This window comes from Mytilus trossulus, chromosome 7 (assembly GCF_036588685.1).
Source record: "Mytilus trossulus isolate FHL-02 chromosome 7, PNRI_Mtr1.1.1.hap1, whole genome shotgun sequence".
NCBI classification, from domain to species: domain Eukaryota; kingdom Metazoa; phylum Mollusca; class Bivalvia; order Mytilida; family Mytilidae; genus Mytilus; species Mytilus trossulus.
The window spans coordinates 53,199,266-53,220,936 of NC_086379.1; the positions used below are offsets into that span (position 1 = coordinate 53,199,266).

The 21,671-nt window shown below is 31.7% G+C and overlaps 2 protein-coding genes across 3 annotated transcripts in view; one reads left to right on the forward strand and one right to left on the reverse strand.

Moving 5' to 3' along the window:
• Positions 1-282: 282 nt before the first annotated feature.
• Positions 283-17,627, reverse strand: LOC134725294 (protein lin-54 homolog). Of its 2 annotated transcripts, XM_063588994.1 has the most exons (13): positions 17,498-17,627; positions 15,240-16,141; positions 14,720-14,900; positions 13,395-13,528; positions 11,737-11,967; positions 10,449-10,621; positions 9,973-10,041; positions 9,237-9,382; positions 8,892-8,986; positions 7,921-8,120; positions 7,226-7,401; positions 6,937-6,963; positions 283-4,358 (listed from the first exon to the last, which is right to left on the reverse strand). In XM_063588994.1, exons 1-12 carry the CDS (start codon positions 17,514-17,516, stop codon positions 6,941-6,943), a joined length of 2,349 nt encoding a protein of 782 aa, XP_063445064.1. In that variant the 5' UTR covers positions 17,517-17,627; the 3' UTR covers positions 283-4,358; positions 6,937-6,940. The 2 variants fall into 2 exon arrangements, with proteins under 2 accessions (XP_063445064.1, XP_063445062.1); XM_063588992.1 differs by lacking the exon at positions 6,937-6,963.
• Positions 17,628-21,093: 3,466 nt separating this feature from the next.
• Positions 21,094-21,671, forward strand: part of LOC134726515 (COP9 signalosome complex subunit 4-like) — a 28,202-nt gene continuing 27,624 nt past the window's right edge. The window contains exon 1 of the mRNA XM_063590921.1: positions 21,094-21,106. Within this exon, the coding sequence (XP_063446991.1) occupies positions 21,094-21,106 (13 nt within the window). The remainder of the gene's footprint in view (positions 21,107-21,671) is intronic.

The window sequence follows — 21,671 nt, forward strand, 5'->3', positions numbered from 1 at the left end:
TGGTCGTGTTATTTCTTTGTTCAGTTTGGTAATGATAGAAGGTTATTATGATTGAAGAAGAATATCAGGTATGATTTCTGACACATTTTTGTCATAATGGCCAATCAGCTCATTATGGCGACTCTAAAATTTGTTGAAAATAAGATTTTTTTCCTGACTTGGGTCCTACAGTGACTTACTAATTTCTTAATATATGAAAAGAACACATTTTTGGATGATTTTCAGTGAATAGATATTATCCAGCAAGGTTGATTAAATCTAGACAAAAATAAAAGTTAAATGCCAGATTATAGAGATTGTTTATTGTTTGCTTCACACAAGCTGCAAGGAAATGAAATACCATTCAACAGTTATAATATTGCACATAAACCACACTTCAACTACCATAATAAAGATTCTCTGGTTAATAAAGCTTCACTATGGAGCTTGTTGTATTAAAAACTGTGCACTTTGTATTTAATATTATGCATATTAAAAAGTAAACTAGAAAAAAAACTATAATATTGGAGATATTTTTGAAAACTTACATTTTGAAATAAGAAAGTGTCATTTGTTTTAACAATACTCTTTAAACACTCATAACACATTATCTGAAAGAGTCTTTGTTATCTCTGTTTATACACTGAATGGTTTTATTGTAACTAAAAACTAAAAGTTCTGCATTTATGCAAGAATAATTGCTATCTTATTCAATTGATACATTATTTTTGTACATCATTTCATTACAGCACAAAAATCTTATATATTCTGGTAGCTAAAAAAGTTAATTTTCTTCCATGATTTCATTCATCTCTCATACCAACTAAAGCAATGTTAAGATAAATCACATGTTCAATAACACACTAGATTCCATTCTAAAATACATTCATGCAAAACAGAAAGAAATAACTACATATTGGGGAATTCAACCCCATGGTGAAGTGTGAGCAATGATTAACTGTACAAACAACGATAACAATATCTACATAGGGTCTACAATATGTACAACAAAATAGAGAAATTTGATTGAAAGATTCTACACATAGGGGAGAAGTAAATCAAAGATTTAGACACTGTCAAGACATAACTGGTAAATAGTTACAATGTTTTTACCCGGTACACACTGACCTATTTAAAGAAAATATGGTTCACACAACAGGGAAGGAAAACATTTCATATAAATGTTGATGTGTTTTTTGTACAAGAGTAGTGACGGCAAGATAAATCATTGTAGGAATCAAAGATTATAGCACCATGAGCCAACAGGCAGTTAAGTCTCACCACTTTTCCCTATCAATTTCTCTCCTGCCGATGATTCTGAAGAGGTGTGAGCCCTGTAACCATATTTTTTTTAAGAGAAAACTTCAATAAGCATTTAAAATAATATTAATCGTGAGAATAAACTTGAAAAAAAACATATCAATAAATTGGTTCAATTACAAAATAAAATGATAGCCTTTCTGATTTTCCGAAATGTATAACAGACCACTTTCATATGCTTGTAAAGAGATCACCTAATCCAATTTTTTTGCCCTCACTCCAGTCTATAAATTTCTGTTACCTTGACCTTTGATTTCAAGGTCTATAGAGATATAAACATCACATGGGGCATTATCAAATTGTTAAATCAAATATTCTGTTTAGGACTATCATTTTGACAGTATCAGTTGAAAATCTTTTATAAGAACTTTTACTCATTAACTTGTTTCACTGAATTTCTTTAAAATTCAAAAAAGGAATGGACAATAATTATCAACTTTCAACAGTAAATACTTTAGAAGAGTTGTTTCAAAATTGACATATGTGGGCAAATGTGTATTTCTTAAATTAATAAGTTGTCATTTGAATGCATTTTACTTTTGTAAGATATATAAAAAAAAAAAAAAGAAAATTTTAAATTATGGGTGGTTGGGGTCCAAAAGTTCCTGCCATGCCCCATGCATTTAATTCCTCAAGTGCCCTCAAGTCAAATGGGTTGAATATTATAAATATATATGTATACATGTATCTAATACTTAAAATAGGTGTATAATAGGTACATGAATTTTATATGTAATATGTGTGTATATATGTGATACTTATTTTCATTTTTCTGATACATCAATATTTCATTCACCTTAGAAACATCCCACTATTTCTATTATCAGAAAGCTGCCTAAGAGAACCAATACTACATTAAACAATACATATATTAATGATGATACTTAAAATATGATGTAAATGAAATCATTCCTATTAAACTGAGCAAGATTTTTAACATGATTGAAATAGATTTGAGAGAAATTCAGTACCATAAAATTGTGAACTTATTTTCTAAATAATTAATTCTTTTTACGGTTTTATTAAAATGAAAACCATACAAATCATACATGAAAAACAAAATCCCTAATTTAAAGATTAAAACTCAATGCAGTAAAACTTATATATTCAAGGATAAAACTAAAGCATTTTGTTTCTGATTAAAAACTACAATTATGACAATGAAAATGACTTTTTTCATTACTGATATGAAATTATATCATTTATTTTAATTGGATATTATAGGGATAGGAATAACTGAAAATATAGAACTTGAGGATGTTTGCTTATCTTGATTTGGACTTTCTGTTAGCTATTCAGAATCCTCTGGTTTTAACCATGTGGCCTTTACAAATTTTGCCCACTAATCCCTTCTATTCTTTTAACAATTTATTACATATAGTTTACAGAGTCATTTTAGTAAAACTTTAATATAAAATCCCTGTTTTTTCTACAAGATTTTAAGGGAAAAAGATGACCATTAAATATTTGCTATCCATCTAAAACAGTCTTTTAACAAGCTTGTTATTATGAATTAGAACATCAAACATCCTTAAAGTTATATATTAACAATTTGAAAGGTAAATGATGAATAAAAAGGTTCGTACAATGTCTTCAGATCTATTCACAAAATGTTACTGATATTAAATTTTTTTTTTTTAAATATGAGTTGAACTGCTTTTCCAAAAATTGTGCAATGGTGTGGTACTTATTATTGATGAGCATGAAAAATATTTATGATTCTTCTCTACTATTCTCAGTCATAAAAGTTATCTTATCAAGATATATTTTTCAGATTTTTTTTACAAAAATAAGTTTACACATCAATATTGTCAATAATAATGTGAGGTTTATTTGAATACTGAAGAATTTTCATCACGTTTATTTTGTTAGACCATAGGTTTTTTTCTAGGTTTTTTATTTTTGGTTGATATTTGTATGAATTCATAATATAAAATATTTGTTTACTGTTAACTGGCAATAGCAAAATTTGAAATCATCGAAACAAAATCTGATATTTTAATAACAAATGTGCCTGTTCAACGTCAGGCGCCTTTTATTCAGTGGTTTCTTCGTTAGTGGCTGTGTAATATTTTTTTTTTTTCATTGTTTTGTTCACAAATTAGGCTGTTAGTGTTCTAGTTTGAATTGTTTAACATTTATCATTTTGGGCCTTTTATAGCCAACTTTGTGATATGGGCTTTGCTCATTGCTGAAGGTCATACAGTGACATATAGCTGTTACTTTCAGTGTCATCTGGTCTCTTGCGGAGAGTTGTCTCATTGGCAATCATACCACATCTTCCTTCTTTTTATATTTACATCATTCTGAATATCTGATTGCCCTATATCATTCCAGCACACAATAAAACAAGAAAAAGACAGATTTGTAAAGTTTGTGTAGTTAATAAGAATTAAACACTTTTACATGTCTCACACATTTTATGTTTCTTCCATTCTTTTTGAAGCAAACCAGACATGATAAAAATTTAATTATATATTAGTACTTAACAATTATGTACATTATTTACAATTATTCTATACAGTTATAATGAAATAACAAATATTATTTGGTGAATTTAAAAAAAATGTACAATATCATAAAATAGTTATCAACATTTATCCAGTAACAATTTCTCATTGAAATTACACAATAGCTCAGTCAATCCAATTCAAAACACAATACACATTTCCACTGACTCTAATGTAGGCATGTATTAAGGCTAGTTTCCATTTAGCCACTAGCTTGGTTTTCTGAATACATTACCAGCAAGAGATATGCAGCATTTAGTATTTCATTCTTGCCTTCACACACTAACATTCTACACAATGACGTTCTGAATGTGAGCAGTAGGGGTTATTTTCAAGCGTTACTTTGGTGTAAGTATGATATTGATGGACGACATGATAACATGCATAGATACACTGCTGCCAGGTTAAACAGTCTAATATAATTACATAGTAAATATATATAATGACTTCTTTTATCCCTCCTTCCATTCTGCCTTACTCTTTCTATCACATGATTTATTAACCAATCAGATATTCTCTCTCGAAATCATCTTTCTTCTTCTTCATCACCTACAAAAAAAAGATAATATAGCATTAACAAGTGAAACTGCGAGCTACTGCTCACTGATGATACCCCCGCCGCAAGTGGATAAAAATATGCAAGTGTTCAGTAAACAGGAAGTTGTCGAGTAATGATTCTGAAAACGCATCACACGGTATCTATTTTGGTCATGTTGACTTATTTTTAGTTCTTACTTTACTGTACATCATTGCTGTTTACAGTTTTTCTCTATCTATAATAATATTCAAGATAATAACCAAAAACAGCAAAATTTCCTTAAAATTACCAATTCAGGGGCAGCAACCTAACAACGGAATGTCAGATTCATCTGAAAATTTTAGAGCAGATAGATCTTAACCTGATAAACAATTTCACCCATTGTCAGATTTGCTCTAAATGCTTTGGTTTTTGAGTTATAAGCCAAAAACTGCATTTTACCCCTATGTTCTATTTTTAGCCATGGCGGCCATCTTGGTTGGTTGGCAGGGTCACCGGACACAATTTTCAAACTAGATACCTCAATGATGATTGTGGCCAAGTTTGGTTAAATTTGGCCCAGTAGTTTCAGAGGAGAAGATTTTTGTAAAAGTTAACGCCGGACGCCGGACGACGACGACGGACGCCAAGTGATGAGAAAAATGTGAAGAAAATTTTCAACTTGGCTATCATGTGTAAAATCATACAAGTGTTTTTGGTTAACAGGAAGTTGTCGATTGACGAATCTGAAAACATCACACGGTATAGCTGACTTATATAAATCCTGTAACCAAATTTCAGAAATCCTTGTATTGTAGTTTCTGAGAAAAATGTGACGAAAATTTTCAACTTGGCCATCATGTGTAAAATCATACAAGTGTTCGGTAAACAGGAAGTTGTCAAGTGATGAATCTGAAAACGCATCACACGGTATGGCTGACATATATAAATGTTGATACCAAATTACAGAAAGGGTGGATGTGTAGTTCCTGAGAAAAATGTGACGAAAGTTTCATGGGACGGATATGGACATTGTGACTTCATTTTGTATCAGATTTTTACAGTCTCTTAGATACATTCTTACACTAAATTAAATGGTTGTAAGTATCTTACAATCTAAAAAATTTGTAAGGGTTCCGCGGAACCCAGTGTCTCGCCTACTTTTGCTGTAAATTGCAGGCTAAACAAAAATGAGGAAAAAAATCAATAAAAATATTCCTCTTGATACTTCTGTCCAAGTTTGGTAAAAATCTAGGATAGTTAATGAATCTAATAAATGTTTTGAAAACTTTAAGTTAACTGCAGATTGTATATAATGTTAACTGAAAGAAAATATAAGTCTATTTAAAAGTAAAATACAGAAAAAATGGAGTTATTTTTTTACAAAATTTACTTCTGGATACTATCTTATGATCATAAATAAGCTTCTGTCCAAGTTTGGTGCAAAACCCAGGATAGTTTAAAAAAGTTATTAAAATTTTAAAATCTTTAACCACAGAGTGAATGTAATGTTTCACCCCAGAAAAACTAAAGTCCATTTAAAAGTAAAATACTGAAAAAATGGATTTATATTCTTACAAAATTTACTTCTGGATACTATCTTATGATCATAAACAAGCTTCTGTCCAAGTATGGTAGAAATCCAGTATAGTTTAAGAAAGTTATCAAAATTTCAAAAACTTTAACCACAGAGTGAATATTTGTTGACGCCGCCGTCGACACCGACGACGACGGAATGTAGGATCGCTTAGTCTCGCTTTTTCAACTAAAGCTGAAGGCTCGACAAAAATGTACTCAAATATAAAGTTTAATAAGATATGAAAATTCCTTGATATTTTCCTAAAACTTTGAATCAGGTGAGTTTAACAAGTACTTTTAAAATATGCAAATAAAAAAAAGCCTTACAAGACCTCCTTTCCAAGATATTTTCTTTGTTTTCTTAAAAGTATTCCTTTTACTGCATACATTCAAGTTGTTCTAATATATTAGTCATTCAAATTCAAACTATTCTAAATCATGCAATTTGTTTAGTAATTGTGTTGAACAACTAACTAAATACACAATTAAACATGAATTTTGTATATATCATTTAAATTATGAGTGACTGACATAAAAAATCTGCTGTGGTTTTAAAATAAATCCCTACACAACAAGTTATATGGTGGTGGTCATTTAGTATCTGAATTTTGATATTCTTCTTTCTTACTGCCCTTGTACGCCATTTGATTTTAAGTTTAATCAAAGTAAGTGAAATATAGAATCCATCATCATTTCCTTTTTTTTGTGTTTAGACATTATCTTGAATGCACATATCAACTGGATAAGAAGCTGACTGACAAGAAGACATATTAGCACATGTGACATGTCAGAATGATGATCAATCTATTCTGATTTTATTAAAAACATCATGCAGTTTTAAAAGTCCACAATAGAGAGGGGGAAATCAACATGCCAACATTAAAGGATTCAGTCACTAACTGTCTAACATTTCATTGAAACAATTCAGTTAGTATAGTAGCATATACAAATTCAAGAAATCTTTACAAAATGAAATCTTCAACACTAAAAGGTTTGTCTGGATGGCATACAGACAACACAACCACAGCTCACCTTTTTACTCAGCAAATATGATGAGTTCTGGAAAATGAATGATAGTAATGAACAGAACTAACAAAATAAGTTCAGCATGTAAGAAATGAGATAATGTTTGTGTTTTGTGAAAGTTTTTTACTCTTAAAAAAAGCTAAACCATCAATGACCATAGAATTAAATCAAGTCATATAGCAATAAATGTTGAACAGAAAGACAAATCAGACAATTAATACAATACCTTACTCATCATTACTTGAAACTCTTTACAAATAGAATAATCTCTATACTTTCTAGGATAAGGATATACCTTTGGTTTTATTAGCTGATTCTATAATCTGTAACAAACATCGTCCAAATTCCTCTATCACCATACGCTCCTGTACAACAGGTGGCATCTTCATTCGTTCTGACTCCTCAGCCTGGGCTAACAAACAGGCACATGTGGCTTCTGCCACTTCACTTGTTATAAAGGTGTATGGTAATCTAAAATAAGTAAAATCATAGTTTATAAACAGAAAGTTGAATGCAGAATCGTACTAAGTATATGACACTTGTTATTAGACATTGGTAAAAAATTGACTACTCAGTGGGTATATAAAAAATTTAAAGTATCATCTAACAGGAAGGGACTCTCTTGTAGATCTGCAAATTTCTAACACAGTGCAAATTCAATATAAAATTCAAACCAAACATCAATTCATTCTTATTGTATAAAGCAAAGTTTTATACATTCCTATTTAAATTCATACTCATATAGGTATAATAAATATACTAGCAAAAAAGATAAGAAAAAAATTTGTTAAAAAAGATCTGAAGTACTGCATTTTTTTTTAAAACTTTTGTTAATCAGTTTTACAGATAAACCGATTGAGTGGTTAAACCATCTTTTCGTTAATGTTTTACATTCAAAAAGTTTCTATAACATTTAACCAGATTTCAAGTCAGTTCCTAGTTTACAGATGCATATTTAAACTTTCCCACTTTGAAATAACCTTTCTATACCTTTCTCCTGTCGCTGTGGATGTAGGTGGTTTGGATGGCACTCCTGATATTTGTGAACCCAGTTTAGTTTTAGCTGCAGTTTGTTGTTGTACCCTAACTTCAGCAGCATCGGCTAAGTGCATTAATGTCCTCCGTTCTGGACTCTCCTCAAAGTTTTTACAACCAAAACATTTACAAGCATTAGAACACATAATTTTCGCCTGAAAAGAAAATGAGACATATGTTAAAAACTTTGTAGGGACTCAAATGATGATCAAGTTTTCTAAATATTAGTAACAGAAAATATCAAAATATGTTTTTTAACAAGAGATAAAGATAAAACTTATTGAACAATATTTCCTATTTTTAAATACATAGTTTTAATATAGTCTTTTTTTAAATAATTGTCTTTTCTGTGTCTGTGATTAAATGAGTTTTCTTTTTAACTACTGACAATCTCAAGCACACTTGTTAAATTGTCAGTAGTTAAAAAGAAAACTCATTTATTTTTAAATACATAGTTTTAATATAGTCTTTTTTTAAATAATTGTCTTTTCTGTGTCTGTGATTAAATGAGTTTTCTTTTTAACTACTGACAATTTAACAAGTGTGCTTGAAATTTTTTACAGTGAAAAGTATGAAATCAATACATTTTTACTCATTGTAAAATGTCAAAAGATTGAGGTGTGAATCCAGTGGTCTTTTTTTTATATGTTGTTGGACTGCTGTCTTATTGGTGTTTAACTTACATACCCATTTATACATATTGATCGTCAAGAGTAGTACAAAATAACATTTTAGTAACAAGTGATAATTCCAGTTATAATATTCATGGCATCACATAACTAAATAATATTTATTGTATGAGAACAATGACAGTATAAAATTCACAACATTTTAACAGACAACCTGACTGAATTATGCCTACATAACAAATCAAATATCATGCACAGCAACTTTTCAGACATTTGGTCTAAGCTTCAAGTTCTTACCTCATAACATTCACAGTAATTTTTCAGACAACCCGACCGTTTACAATTACATCCTTTATTATGTCGTCTGTTTCCATTACCTATCTGTCCTTTACCTATAAAAAACAATAAACAATTGACTTGCCTGTATATAATTTGTAAAGTATATTGCAAATATTAAAATTTATAAGACAACAATTAAACATGTTAACTATGAAAATCTTTCAAAATCAACAGACACTGACTAATGGGGTAGGGCCAAATAATCTTCATATATTTCATTTTGCTAAAAAAATATAATTCAAAAGATAATACCTTTACTACAAGAACAACTATAATTTCACTGTGAAGCTAATATTCCCTCACCTATTTTTGGATGAAAGGCCATAGGATTCCTATCCAGACATGACTTAATAGCTCTTGACCGTTCTTCTTCATGAACAAGGTTATTGGCACAGTTATTACAGTTACAATTATTGCAAAATTCTCCATTAGCAAAACAGTCACAATATCTGTAAAAAACAAAATGTAAATTATGGAGTACATTGGTGTGAGTTCTTAATCATACATGTTCTTCTATTGTGTTGTTTCACCACTGTCCAAGTGAATGAAAAGATTGAGCGCTCACTACCATGTTTAACACCACAACATCATTTATGTGTCTGACCAAAGCCAGGAACCTGTTATCCAATGGTTCTATTGGATGTTGTCAGCAATAATTGATTTTGAGATAAATCTGGCACCTGGTTTCTTTTTTTAAATTGTTATACATTTTTTCCCATGCCTTTTAAAGTTTACTGTATCATACATGTTTTATCCAATGTTAAAAGCAGTACACAGAACTGTAATTGTTAACATTTTGTCATTTGGTCTTCAAAAGTTCTCAATTGGGAACATTCAATTTCACATTATTTTTATATTGTCCTGTTTCATTTAAAATGAAGTTTCAAATTGGCATTTTAAGAAACTGCAAGTTGTATACCAATCACTATGCACATTTACACTGGCATTTAATAATTGTACATCTCTGAGTAGGTCCACTGACATGTGAATTAAATGATTTATTGTTTTTTACCTTTATAAGAAATTTATGTAAACTTACAATTTTAAGCATTGTGACTTTGTACAGTTACATGGTTTTCTAGGTCTTGCACCTGTTGGTTCAATTGCTCTGTAATACAAAAAATAACCTTACACTTCATACAATTATATATTATGAATCTCCAATCTCTTTTCAAAATCATATTAAGCCACACATGAGGTATAATATTCAGAGAGATATAGTTGATATTTCCTAATAAAGAGACAAATTCAATAAGTCATTGTACAAATGATATAATGTTTTAAAATTTAATTGTGGTTTCAAAACAGATGAATTTTGATTTACTCATCTTTTCTTTAAATGATGAAAACAAAAGAAACATGTACAATGAAGATCCTGAAATAAGTAAGTGAAAAGGCTAAGTCCTAAAATATTATATATAAATATACCCAAGCAGCATCAGCCACATTTAAATTCTTTACCTTTTTATTTCATTGAAACTTGGAAAAGGATGCACATAATTATTATCAACATACCCTTCAGTACTATTGTTATTTCTAGCTGAATTAGCCACTGAAGCACTAAGGACTGGGTTATTACTGGCTATCGGTATAAACTCCTGTCTGTTCTGTAGTGGTTGTGATATTACTGTTGCCTGGGAAGTCATTGGTCTCACTTGTACTGTGGCCTGTTGTTGCTGCTGAGACATCTGATAAAAGTCAAATGTATATGATAGCAAAAATTAAGTTACAATAATCGTAAGCAGTGTCAACTAAAGAACCTTCTAGTGAGCAGCTCACATACCCCAATGTAAAGGGGCAAAGTTTATAATAAATGTTTTCAGTTATAGGTTCAGACAGTAATATTATGTTACACAATTCTAATTTAAGTACTTTTTTTACCTTGAACTTAGACACAATGTTAGTCCTTGTGCTTAAAAGCCTTTAAGGATTTTCCTTTTATCATTTGTGATCATAATTAAAGTATGTGTGTAATCCCGTCATTAAGCATCCAGAAAGCATTTTTATCACATTTCAGTTTTGACCTTGGAGGAATGGAAATTAAAACAAAAAATATATCCTTTTCTCTTTATGTGTACTGTCATTTGTATATATAGTACACAGATTTTTACTATGGGAAAGGTTTCTGAAAAGGGTGTGTGTATCATGTATGCATACACTGTTCTTTGTATACTTTTTTTCAGGGCTAAATTCCAAGGAAAATATTTTTTGTAGCATATTTGTTATTTTTTTGGCATGTGTATTTGTACCTTCAATGTTGTATCTGATTTGTAATGTGATATACAAATAAAAAATGCTTTAGTAGTTATATTTTCAGTGTTTACTTGTGTCTGTTATTTGTTGCCACCGCAAAGTTAGATTTGGTCATGTCCAAATAAGAGATAAGGGATTCAGTCAATGGTCATATTAGTGGAGGTGTTTCTTGAGGTTAAAGGGGCACTAGCTACGAGATTTACAAAAAATCTAAAGTTTGATTTTTTTTGGTTCAATCAAAAATGAAAGTGAAAAAGTGAAATAACAATTCGCCTTTTGCAGCCAAAAAGGTTCAATTTTGTCAAATTATGGTAAGAAACATTGATAATTAGTTTTCACTTGCAAGTGAATGAGTCCACCTCTTTAAATCCTTATTCATGTGAACTTCAATTTAACCCCTTGTTAGAGATTGACAACACATGCATTGTACGTGTACTGGTTATTTAAAGAAAAAGAATGTCAACAATGAAAGTGAAACTACAGTAAATCATTTGATTACTAATTTGATGCACATAAAAAAGAATGATCTACAATCCTGATGCATACATACCTGTGATAAAAGTGTAGGTACCAAGGCAAATCCTTGTCCAGAACCAGAATTACCAGAGGACAGAATAGTTGTTCCTGGAGGGAGATTACTCAGATTACTTAACGATGTCACTCCACTACTTTGTATCTGACCTAAGGTATTAGGTACTGCTCGTAATTGTATCTGATTAGGGCCAGCGGGTAATAGTATTCTTTGTACTGTCTGTGTATTACCTTGAGCTATAACAGGTCGCTAGAAATAAATAAAATATGACAAAAAAAATAAATTACAGACTTGTCAGTATAGTTAAGTTCATGTTATCAAGAAAAATTAATCTTAAAAGCCCTATCAACTGACTTTCAAGTGGCATACTGGCTTATGGAAAATTTTCATACAGCATTTGTTGCTGAAGTTTATCATCTTCGCTAGCCAAGGGTTACGATCCACTCCCGCTCTCTTCACCCTTGGCGGATTGAGATAATATTTCGGAGACACAAGGTAAGGATTTTTATTGGTTGCAGTAGATACTCGCTGCATCCAATCAAAAAGCGCCTATAACATGATCACGTGTAAATGTTGAAAGTGTTTGTAAACAATTGCCACGTGTTTATTGTGCAACAAGTCTTTACATCACTAAACATAGGACTATATTTAGTGACAACTTGAATGTTTTTAATCAACTAATAAAAGTTTCTGTGTATGTTTCATGCACAAATGCATGAATATTGACATATATTTTCTTTTCCGGCTTTACCAAGTGGTTAGAATCTAGACGCTACCGTGTTTTTATCTCCAAATTGAAGAGTTCAAGTGCTATCATTGGTCAAGAATAATTTATTCGGAATGGGCGTGACTTTAAACTTCCGATAGATGGCGCAACATTGATATCACAAATGTTGGCTCAATCTGCCAAGGGTGAAGAGAGCGGGAGTGGATCGTAACCCTTGGCTAGCGAAGATGGAAGTTTATAGCATTGATCAGACAATATCATTTTTTCTCTCATAAAATCATGAAAATTGGTTTCTGATAACAAAATCATTAAAAATTTATGGCAAAAACTTGATACATTATATGAATCCAAAGACATGACTGTATTGAAAAAATCCTATATTTCACTCAATTTTTGCCCTCATGAAAACAGATTCAATGCCAAGCAAAGATTTAACAAGAATCTGTCTATAGTAAATGGATGCACCACATGCAGTATCGTTTTCTATGTTCAGTGGAGGTAAAAAAATCTAATTAGACATTTAAATTAGAAAGATCATATCATAGGGAACATGTGTACTAATTTTCAGGTTGATTGGACTTCCAACTTCATCAGAAACTACCTTGACCAAAAACTTTTACCTAGAAGCAGTACAGACGAACGAATAGACGCACATACCGGAATACATAATGCTCTTCTACTATCATAGGTGGGGCATAAAAATATAATTTATAGTTCGAAATAATGTTCAGATGCATGTTAACACCAAACCGATAAATGGCCTTTTATCATATCATTTTGAGCATTTAAAAATAACAATTTAGTTGAAAAGGAATTTATATGAATGAATTACACAATTTTCAAAAATCAAAAACCTTTTTGTTATCAGAAATAATGTCATGACTGTACATTAATGCTATTTACATATTTATGGTTCGGACACAGGTGAGTTAAAAGTGAGAACACTTACTGGATGGTTACTTTGAACTGGTAACGTAATCTTCATCTGTTGTCCTCCTGCTTGTTGTATGGTCAACGGATGTCCACCACTTGTTGTAAAAATCTGTTTACCTTGGACTAATGATGCCAAAGATGTCTTAATACCTACAATAAAACAAATCAATAGAACATGAGAGAAAGATTAATCATGGTTTCAATGTATCACAAAAAAATCTTAATTCAATCGATATTTTAAACACATATTATTATTATTCAATTCATTTTTTTCTGGATTTAATATTGGAATGTACTTCCATCAGTCATCCAAATAAAATCTGTGATAAGGTTTGATAAAAGATGGCCTTTTGTTTATAATGCTTTATTAGTAAGTATTGATTGATTGTTTGGTGATTAATGCAACTGTCAACACTATTGTGCTATTTTGTGGAGGACTGGCATGGGTTTTAGTTTTTATTGGTGGAGGAAGCCCAAGTACTCAGGGTGAACCAGCAATATTCGGAAGAGAAGCTGACAATCCTAGTCAATTAAGATTGGAATTGAGTGCACCTACTGTTACACAGGGTTCTCGCTAAGGATTTTTGAAGGCGAGGCCAGGGACTCGTCATTTTTAGCCGTGATAAGTCCAACAGAAAGAAGAAAATATTTTATTGCATTATAATGTAATATTCTAGTCTCCATTTCCTAAAAGAGCAATGAAATGACATTAAATTCAGATCACTTTTAAACTATTGCTATAAAATGCTGATATTTGTGTTTAACTGTGTTCAGTTTATACAAAATATTTCAATCTTGATGCATCTGTTTTCTGTTTTGAAAATGGTGAGTCCATACAGATTTTGATGAGTCCAGGACTCATGGACTTGTCTTAGTGAGAACCCTGGCCTACATGTACACTGTGCAGGATTCAACCAGATTCAACTCACATTCTCAGTGTTGACTGGCTAGTGATACAGTAGACCACTAGGCCACCATATGCTTGGTAGTAAGTACAAATAAACTGTATGCGTAGAACAGTCAATTGCAATTACACAGTACCAGCAAACCATGATGATTTCAATAACAGTCACAGTGCCAAAGTCTTTATCAAACCCTTAACCTGTATGACATCATGTAATCAATATCAATCTTGGGTGCAAAAGCTCATATCAACCCGGGACACCAGTATATTCCCAAGAGTGTTTAAGGAAAAGCAAAGTAACGGTCAAGGAGACTTCATTGTCCTAATTGCAATTGTTTTTCATATTGACTGAATGACAAACTTATATTTGGGATTGAAAACCAAGAAATGTAGCAAAAGATAAAAACTTAAACAAAAATGAAATTATCCCAACATACCTGCAATTTGGCCTTGCTGTGATGGAGCTACCAGTCTAACATATTGAACTTTGCTGCCTTGAATATTCTGCATGCTAGATAAGGGTATGGCAACTTGTCGAACACCACCTTGTGTCTGAGGTTTATTTATTGTAATAGCCTGATTTGGTTGGAATTGTATCTGCCCTGGTCTCTGCTGAACCTGATTAAAAAGTTCATGTTTAGTCATCTTAATTAATTTAGGCTATTAATACTACAACAATCCTTAATAGCACAAATAAATTAAAATTCATGTAGGTCTTCAAATACATTCAATCATTGTTCTGGTTCAAATTTGACATAAAAACATATTAACTAATATTCTTTTATCAAATTGATTATTGTTTTTCTTTTTCACTACCATCACTTCTGTGTTTTTGTATGCAAATTTATATGTTTATTATGTCATGACAGACATATATATATATACATACATGTTAAACCTTTACATTAAACATTTAAAAAAAAATATTGTTAAATGTCTATCTTTGATAATACTTACATTTTGTACCACTGTGCCTTGTTTAAAAACTTTTGAAGGTGATAATGTAATCATTGTAGGTCCTGATGACACAGGAACAGCTGTATATGTAGCACTATCGGATAAACTTTTACTTAATACAGAAACACCTGAAGCTGGCGCTATCCTCTGCGGAGATTTCCCAACAGTCACTGGTATCATTGTTATTTTTGTAGGAGTCTTTGCTGGAGAAATAGGGATTTTTGTTATCCCAGGCTTTGGTGAGCTAACAGGTAAAGCAAAATATTGTTTTTGTGGTGACATAATTCCTTGCTGAGAAATTGTAATAGTCTTTGTAGGTGTCTGTGCACTTTGCGGCACCACATTGACAGCAGGTGCCATTGATTGATTAAACGTTAATGTCTGTCCGTGTTGCAAAGACTGCAAAGTTGATGGATTTAGTTGAATTGGTACAGCTTGTGGTTGACTTGAGTTGGGATTTTTTGTAATTATAACTTTAGTTACCATAGGACTTGATGATGAAGCATTTAATTGTCTTTTTACAGCCTGAGAAGATGTAGTTGGTAAACTACTAGCACTTAAAATTTGTGAATTGTCTATCAATGTTCTAACAACAGATCCATCACTTAACCTTAATAACGTTCCTTCTGAATGTCCACTATCCTCTGTTGAGTTGACAATCTGAATTTGAGTATGATTATTAGAATCAGATGAATCCACTAGAACCTGATCAACATTTCCTAAGTTGGATTCTGTGGTCTCTAAATTTCCAAGTGTACCTTCCAGATTGTCTAATGGATTTAACACATGGCCTTTTAACTGATTATAATCAACTGAAATAGTATTTCCAGAAAAGCTGTTGGAATTTATTTCTATTGACTGAGCAGATGGATCATTTTCATGAATGTTAACTACACCAATGCCTGCAATCATAAAATATAAACATGTAGGTATTTATCTGCTGTGTTTTCAATTAAGAACAAATAATATTTACACATGCACTTGTTTACAAATTTGTCTGCCATAATGTAAAATGATACAGGTTCCTGTAAACTTTGACATCACAATTAGAAAGTGATTGTTAATAACTTAATTGATGTCACAGTCAGGTTATTCTCAGCAGATCAAAGGTCATTCAGAAACAAAATTGTATATACCTTTTTTGATGCAATTTCAATAAAATTAGAAATACATACAATCTCAGCCTAGATGGACTGGTTTACTGGACTGTTTAGAATATCTTTTGATACAGAGAAAACAACAATTTTAATTCTTTTTTCTGGCGATTAGTTATTTGATCTATTCAAAAAGGCTTTTTTGGTGAAAATTGGCTATAAAAAAGTCATGCACTAATGGGTTATAATGTCTGTGCTAAATGGGGGTATCATTGGGGTTTCTGATCCCAGGTCCCGCTTACTGTTTTGTCAGATTCCCGTATCCTGCTTACACTGTGTACAATAAGCAATTCTTATTTTCTTGTCATTTCACAGTTCCCACTGGACCTCAATTCTCGTTTTCCTGACACAATAATTTGACTTTCACTTGTCACGCTTACAAAAAAATCGACAATCCCATGTCACGCTTAGACCCACCTAAAACAATGTAAAATGTCCTGTGTATACCCAGCATTGAGAGGACAGCATCAACTGCATGAAATTAATTCAGGCTTTTTCAGGCTAAATACATACATCTCTTATTGCTAGTGAAATATCACTGACATGACTGATGCATAAGTTAATATACATAAATGTTATTTTAAAAAATAGTAGAAACTAATTCCATGAAATAAAACCATGTTTACTGTCCAGCCATAGATTTTTTTGCTCCCACACATTTTTGAAGAATTTTATTTTAAAGAAAACTATAATAAGCACTATTTTCCTGTCAAACGAAATTTTTTCCATAGGAACAAGTCAAATAACCCGCCATTTGCCCGACATGAATGCAGGGAAATTTAAAATGACAAAACTAAATCCAACTTCCTAATTCCGTCAAATACAACCGCAACAGTAGACAAATTTGTTAAAACACATGGATTGGTGATTGTTTTAATAACTTTTATGTATTGCTGTTTATCTGGGAGGCTGCAGAAAGTATTTGATCGTGAAGACGTGGAAAAATCGAACTTATTGAGAGGGGTATGAACAAAAAATATCGCCTTGTTCTCTTATTTTTGCATTTTGGCAGGCGTTCTATATATGAGGAGATAGATAAATAGTCAGTTTTTGCATGATAACACGCTTATTATTCTTTTGTTCTTATGATTATTTGCAGCGTACCCGTTCTCTGGGCAGGCATTCTGTATTTGTTCAAAATCACGCGCCCACCATTACCATCCCATAATACATTGCGGTGTTGATTTCCGCGAAGGTGATTGAAGTAAAGCTATGATGATATTTAGTTTTGAATAAGTGAAATGACGGGAAATCTGTTAAAAAGAACTTATTTTTAAATGTGTTCGAAAAAAATATAATTTCCTGTAAATTTACGATATAATTTACAAAATCAAACAGTCGATTTTTTCCTTTGATCTGAATGAAGATTTAATAAAAAAAAATAAGTTCGGATAAACCCCGTTTAAAATGCGTAAACAGATAGAAAACACTTTTGTGACGGGATAAACACGGAGAGACAGATATCGTTTTTCCGATCTGTCATCGTCTGTAAATGCAATACTTTTTTGAAAGATATATGCATTTAAAAAAAAACACATGTTGAAATGTATTGATTGACATTTAACTAAGGCATATTTCCTTACTTGCCGGAGCAATTCAGCAGTTCGCTAGACATTATGAAAGTACAATGCAAACTATAGTAATGATTGTTTTTTTTAGTTTTTTTTTTTAAAGAAAATTGTGTTTAAATATAGGTTAATATGTTACTTGTCTGTACATGGACACACATACCTATATAAGAATACACTAATATGTAATGTTCAATCATGATTATTTTCTCCTCTTTTAAATCTCAGCCTCACGAAAGGCACGAAAGCAACTCCCGCCCATATATTTAATATACCATTGACTGTTTTATTCATGTTTGTATTTGGTAATTTCATCACTGTTTAACCATGAGTTTGAATATTCATTTGGTATCTCTCGTCTATCTTATTGAGATTTTACATACACAATTTGACTGCTGTATCTATAAACTCACTGTGCTTAAACGGCCGTGGGTAACTTAAGTTACCCACAGCCCAATATTATGGCGGACTCTAAATTTGTTGAGATGATAGTTGATACGAAATCTACTTTTGGCAGCGTTTTTCATGATCTATTTAAATATTGATAGGATTTTTGAATAAAGAAATCACTTACCATCACTACAATTTTTTTAATTTTGACTTCACTTTAGCGCAAGGCCAATTATTGAATATTTAAAAAGTGCATAAGATGTCCGTAACTTATAAGTCAAAAATTATCAGAGTGTCCCTAACTTTATTTTCGGATGTGGGTAACTTTTTTTTTCAAAATTGTAAGATTAACAATTTCAACACTTAAAGGACAATAAACACTATCAAACCCCTTAATTATTACATAGATTTATACAATAACGATATGCTTCAAACTGAACAAGAGAAAACAGCAAACCAGAGTGTCACGGATTTTCCGTTAAATTTTTAAAAATTGTTCCCGGGATAAAACGGGACCTGACGGTACGGCGAAATTAATCTAAAATTCCTCTAGCTTAATAGATTGTTCATTGATGAGTCCTTGGCCTGTGTAGCCGCGGAAATAAAATTGATATCCTTTCCTTTAAATAACGTTGTTGATTGTGAGAAAAAAATGCCAATATTTACGGAGAAGATGGAAGGCTATATTGTTGATCAGGGGTCAGTTAATTATAGCAATAACGGTAGATGCAAAATATTCTAAAAGTTTCATTGACCTCAGGGATTCAATAAGATCGGGTATCAAATCATACATATCTTCTTTAGAGGTTTGGGCTGATTCATCTATATATTTCTGCTAAGGATTGACCTCCGAACTTGTTCTCTTAAGGTGATTTTCATATGTTCACTATTAATGTAATTTCTACAGATGGAAATGGTGAGATTTATAACTTACCCTTCCGGAGCACCTGAGATCACCCCTAGTTTTTGGTGGGGTTCGTGTTGTTTATTCTTTAGTTTTCTATGTTGTGTCATGTGTACTATTGTTTTTCTGTTTGTCTTTTTCATTTTTAGCCATGGCGTTGTCAGTTTGTTTTAGATTTATGAGTTTGACTGTCCCTTTGGTATCTTTCGTCCCTCTTTTATAACCTGCATGTCATGATTTATCATCTAAAAACTTAAGCAGTTAACAATCTATTTATAAAGCCAGTAGAATGTAAGATACATTAATTTTGCCGTACAATTTTCTACATAAGAAAATACCTGTACCATCATGAAAATCGCAGTTGTTATCCATTTGGTTGAGCATTGGATTTTTCCATTTGATAAGGGACTTTCCTTTTTGAATTTTCTTCAGAGTTCAGTATTTTTGTAATTTTACTTTTTACTGTACCAAGGCAGGAATATGACCGTTGTTTTCCATTCATTTGGAGTGTTAAATTGAACCTTTGGCTTTGCCATTCCATAAACATGATAAAGAACTTCCAGTTTGAATATTCCTAGGAGTTCGGTATTTTTGTTATTTATCATTTCTTTTTTTAAATAATTACATCCATGAATAAAGATTTTTTGAAAGTTACTGACATCATGCTGAAGTTACGGGCATCCTTATTGGTATAAGGAAAAAAATTACGGACAAGTTGTTTTGAAGTTACGGACATCATCAGTGATTTGGCAAATCGTGCTGTAATCGTTTATTTTGAAGTAGCAAGCCACGTTTTACATTGCAGAGTTTCCCTAAAAGGTTTATTTAACTTTTTAATTACCGATCATTTCTTTTGTATTCATGGTATTTCCTAACCGAAGCCAGGCGGCTCCATCTTGGGCTGTGGGTAACTTAAGTTACCCACGGCCGTGCCGTTTAAGCACAGTGAAACTGGTTATATACATTTAATCAAATAATTTGCGGTATGAAACTCATTTCTTGCATCTGATTGATATCCTTAAGCAGTAGACTGAATCAGACAACGTGACTATGCAGTGTCAATTGGGACTTGTATGTGTATTTCTTGAATATATCTTCAAACGGAATTCATACAGAACTTTTTAAAACAGAAAAAGAAAATGAATATCGAAAAACTACAATGTATATTTATGTTGTTTTGTCACCCCTTAAAAACAGCATTTAAATGAGTGCTTACATCTCAGATTTCCCATAACTTTAGATTAAGGATACTACCTTAAGAAGAACTAAGAAGAAGGTCTGATTCATTTCTTGATAAGTTCCTCGATATCGACCCAGAAAAACTTCCTCAAACTAGAATCTATGAATATTAAAGTGATAATTTCAACTTTTAAATTAATTAACAGCTTCCAATTTCTGAGCGGTAACACACCCTTTGTCAAATATTGCATGTTCGCTCTTGTTTTTTCTCTGTCGAACGAACAAAAGACCTAGCTGCAGTTGTTTGATACATGTCAGAAATTAGTTAAGATCTAATTTTACAGTTGTTACTTATGCTAGCAAGTTAACTGAGGTTTGCTTGCTAGCTTGCTTGCCTTGATTGTATTAATGTTTGCTTAATCGTTGTAATTTAGATTGAAATCTGATAACAATATAAAAAGTATACATTATGTTTAAATTTGACTGGACATTATCAAATAATAAAATTACATTTTTACAGGTTTAAATCCGCCTACTTATATTGTTTGGAGATGTAAAAATAAAATCGAATCTGAATCTGCCAATTTATAATAACAATGCTTGGGCATTATGGTAACAGCTGTGAGCTTTACAACGTCAAGGTACATGTAGTTAGCAAAATGCAACCATACAGTGAGTGAAGAACACAGTCTTTAATCTTCCCATGATGAAAACTTCGTTTTGGTTTTAATGTTTCATACTGCAAATCTTGTAGAAAGGAGGGACGAAAGATACCAGAGGGACAGTCAAACTCATATATATTGAAAATAAACTGACAACGCCATGGCTAAAAATTTAAAAAAACCAGACAAACAATAGTAAACATGACACAACATAGAAAACTAAAGAATAAACAACACGAACCCGGCCAAAAACTAGGGATGATCTCCGGTGCTCCGGAAGGGTAACCAGATCCTGCTCCACATGTGGCACCCGTGGCAATTCGGTAGGTCAAATTAATGAAAGGAAAGGGGATTGTAGGTACGACGTAAGGAACATATCCGATATCATTAGTTAAACGGTTATTACATAGCGGTCAACCAAATCGTGATGGCGTCCGTAAAATTTACGATGAGATGATTTAACTTCATCATTTGGAACTTTGGATTTAATAGCTTCCTTGTGAGCAACAACCCTCTATCAAGAAAATCATGATACCTTCTTGTCTTTCTTTATAAGAAGTTACTGTATGAAGTCA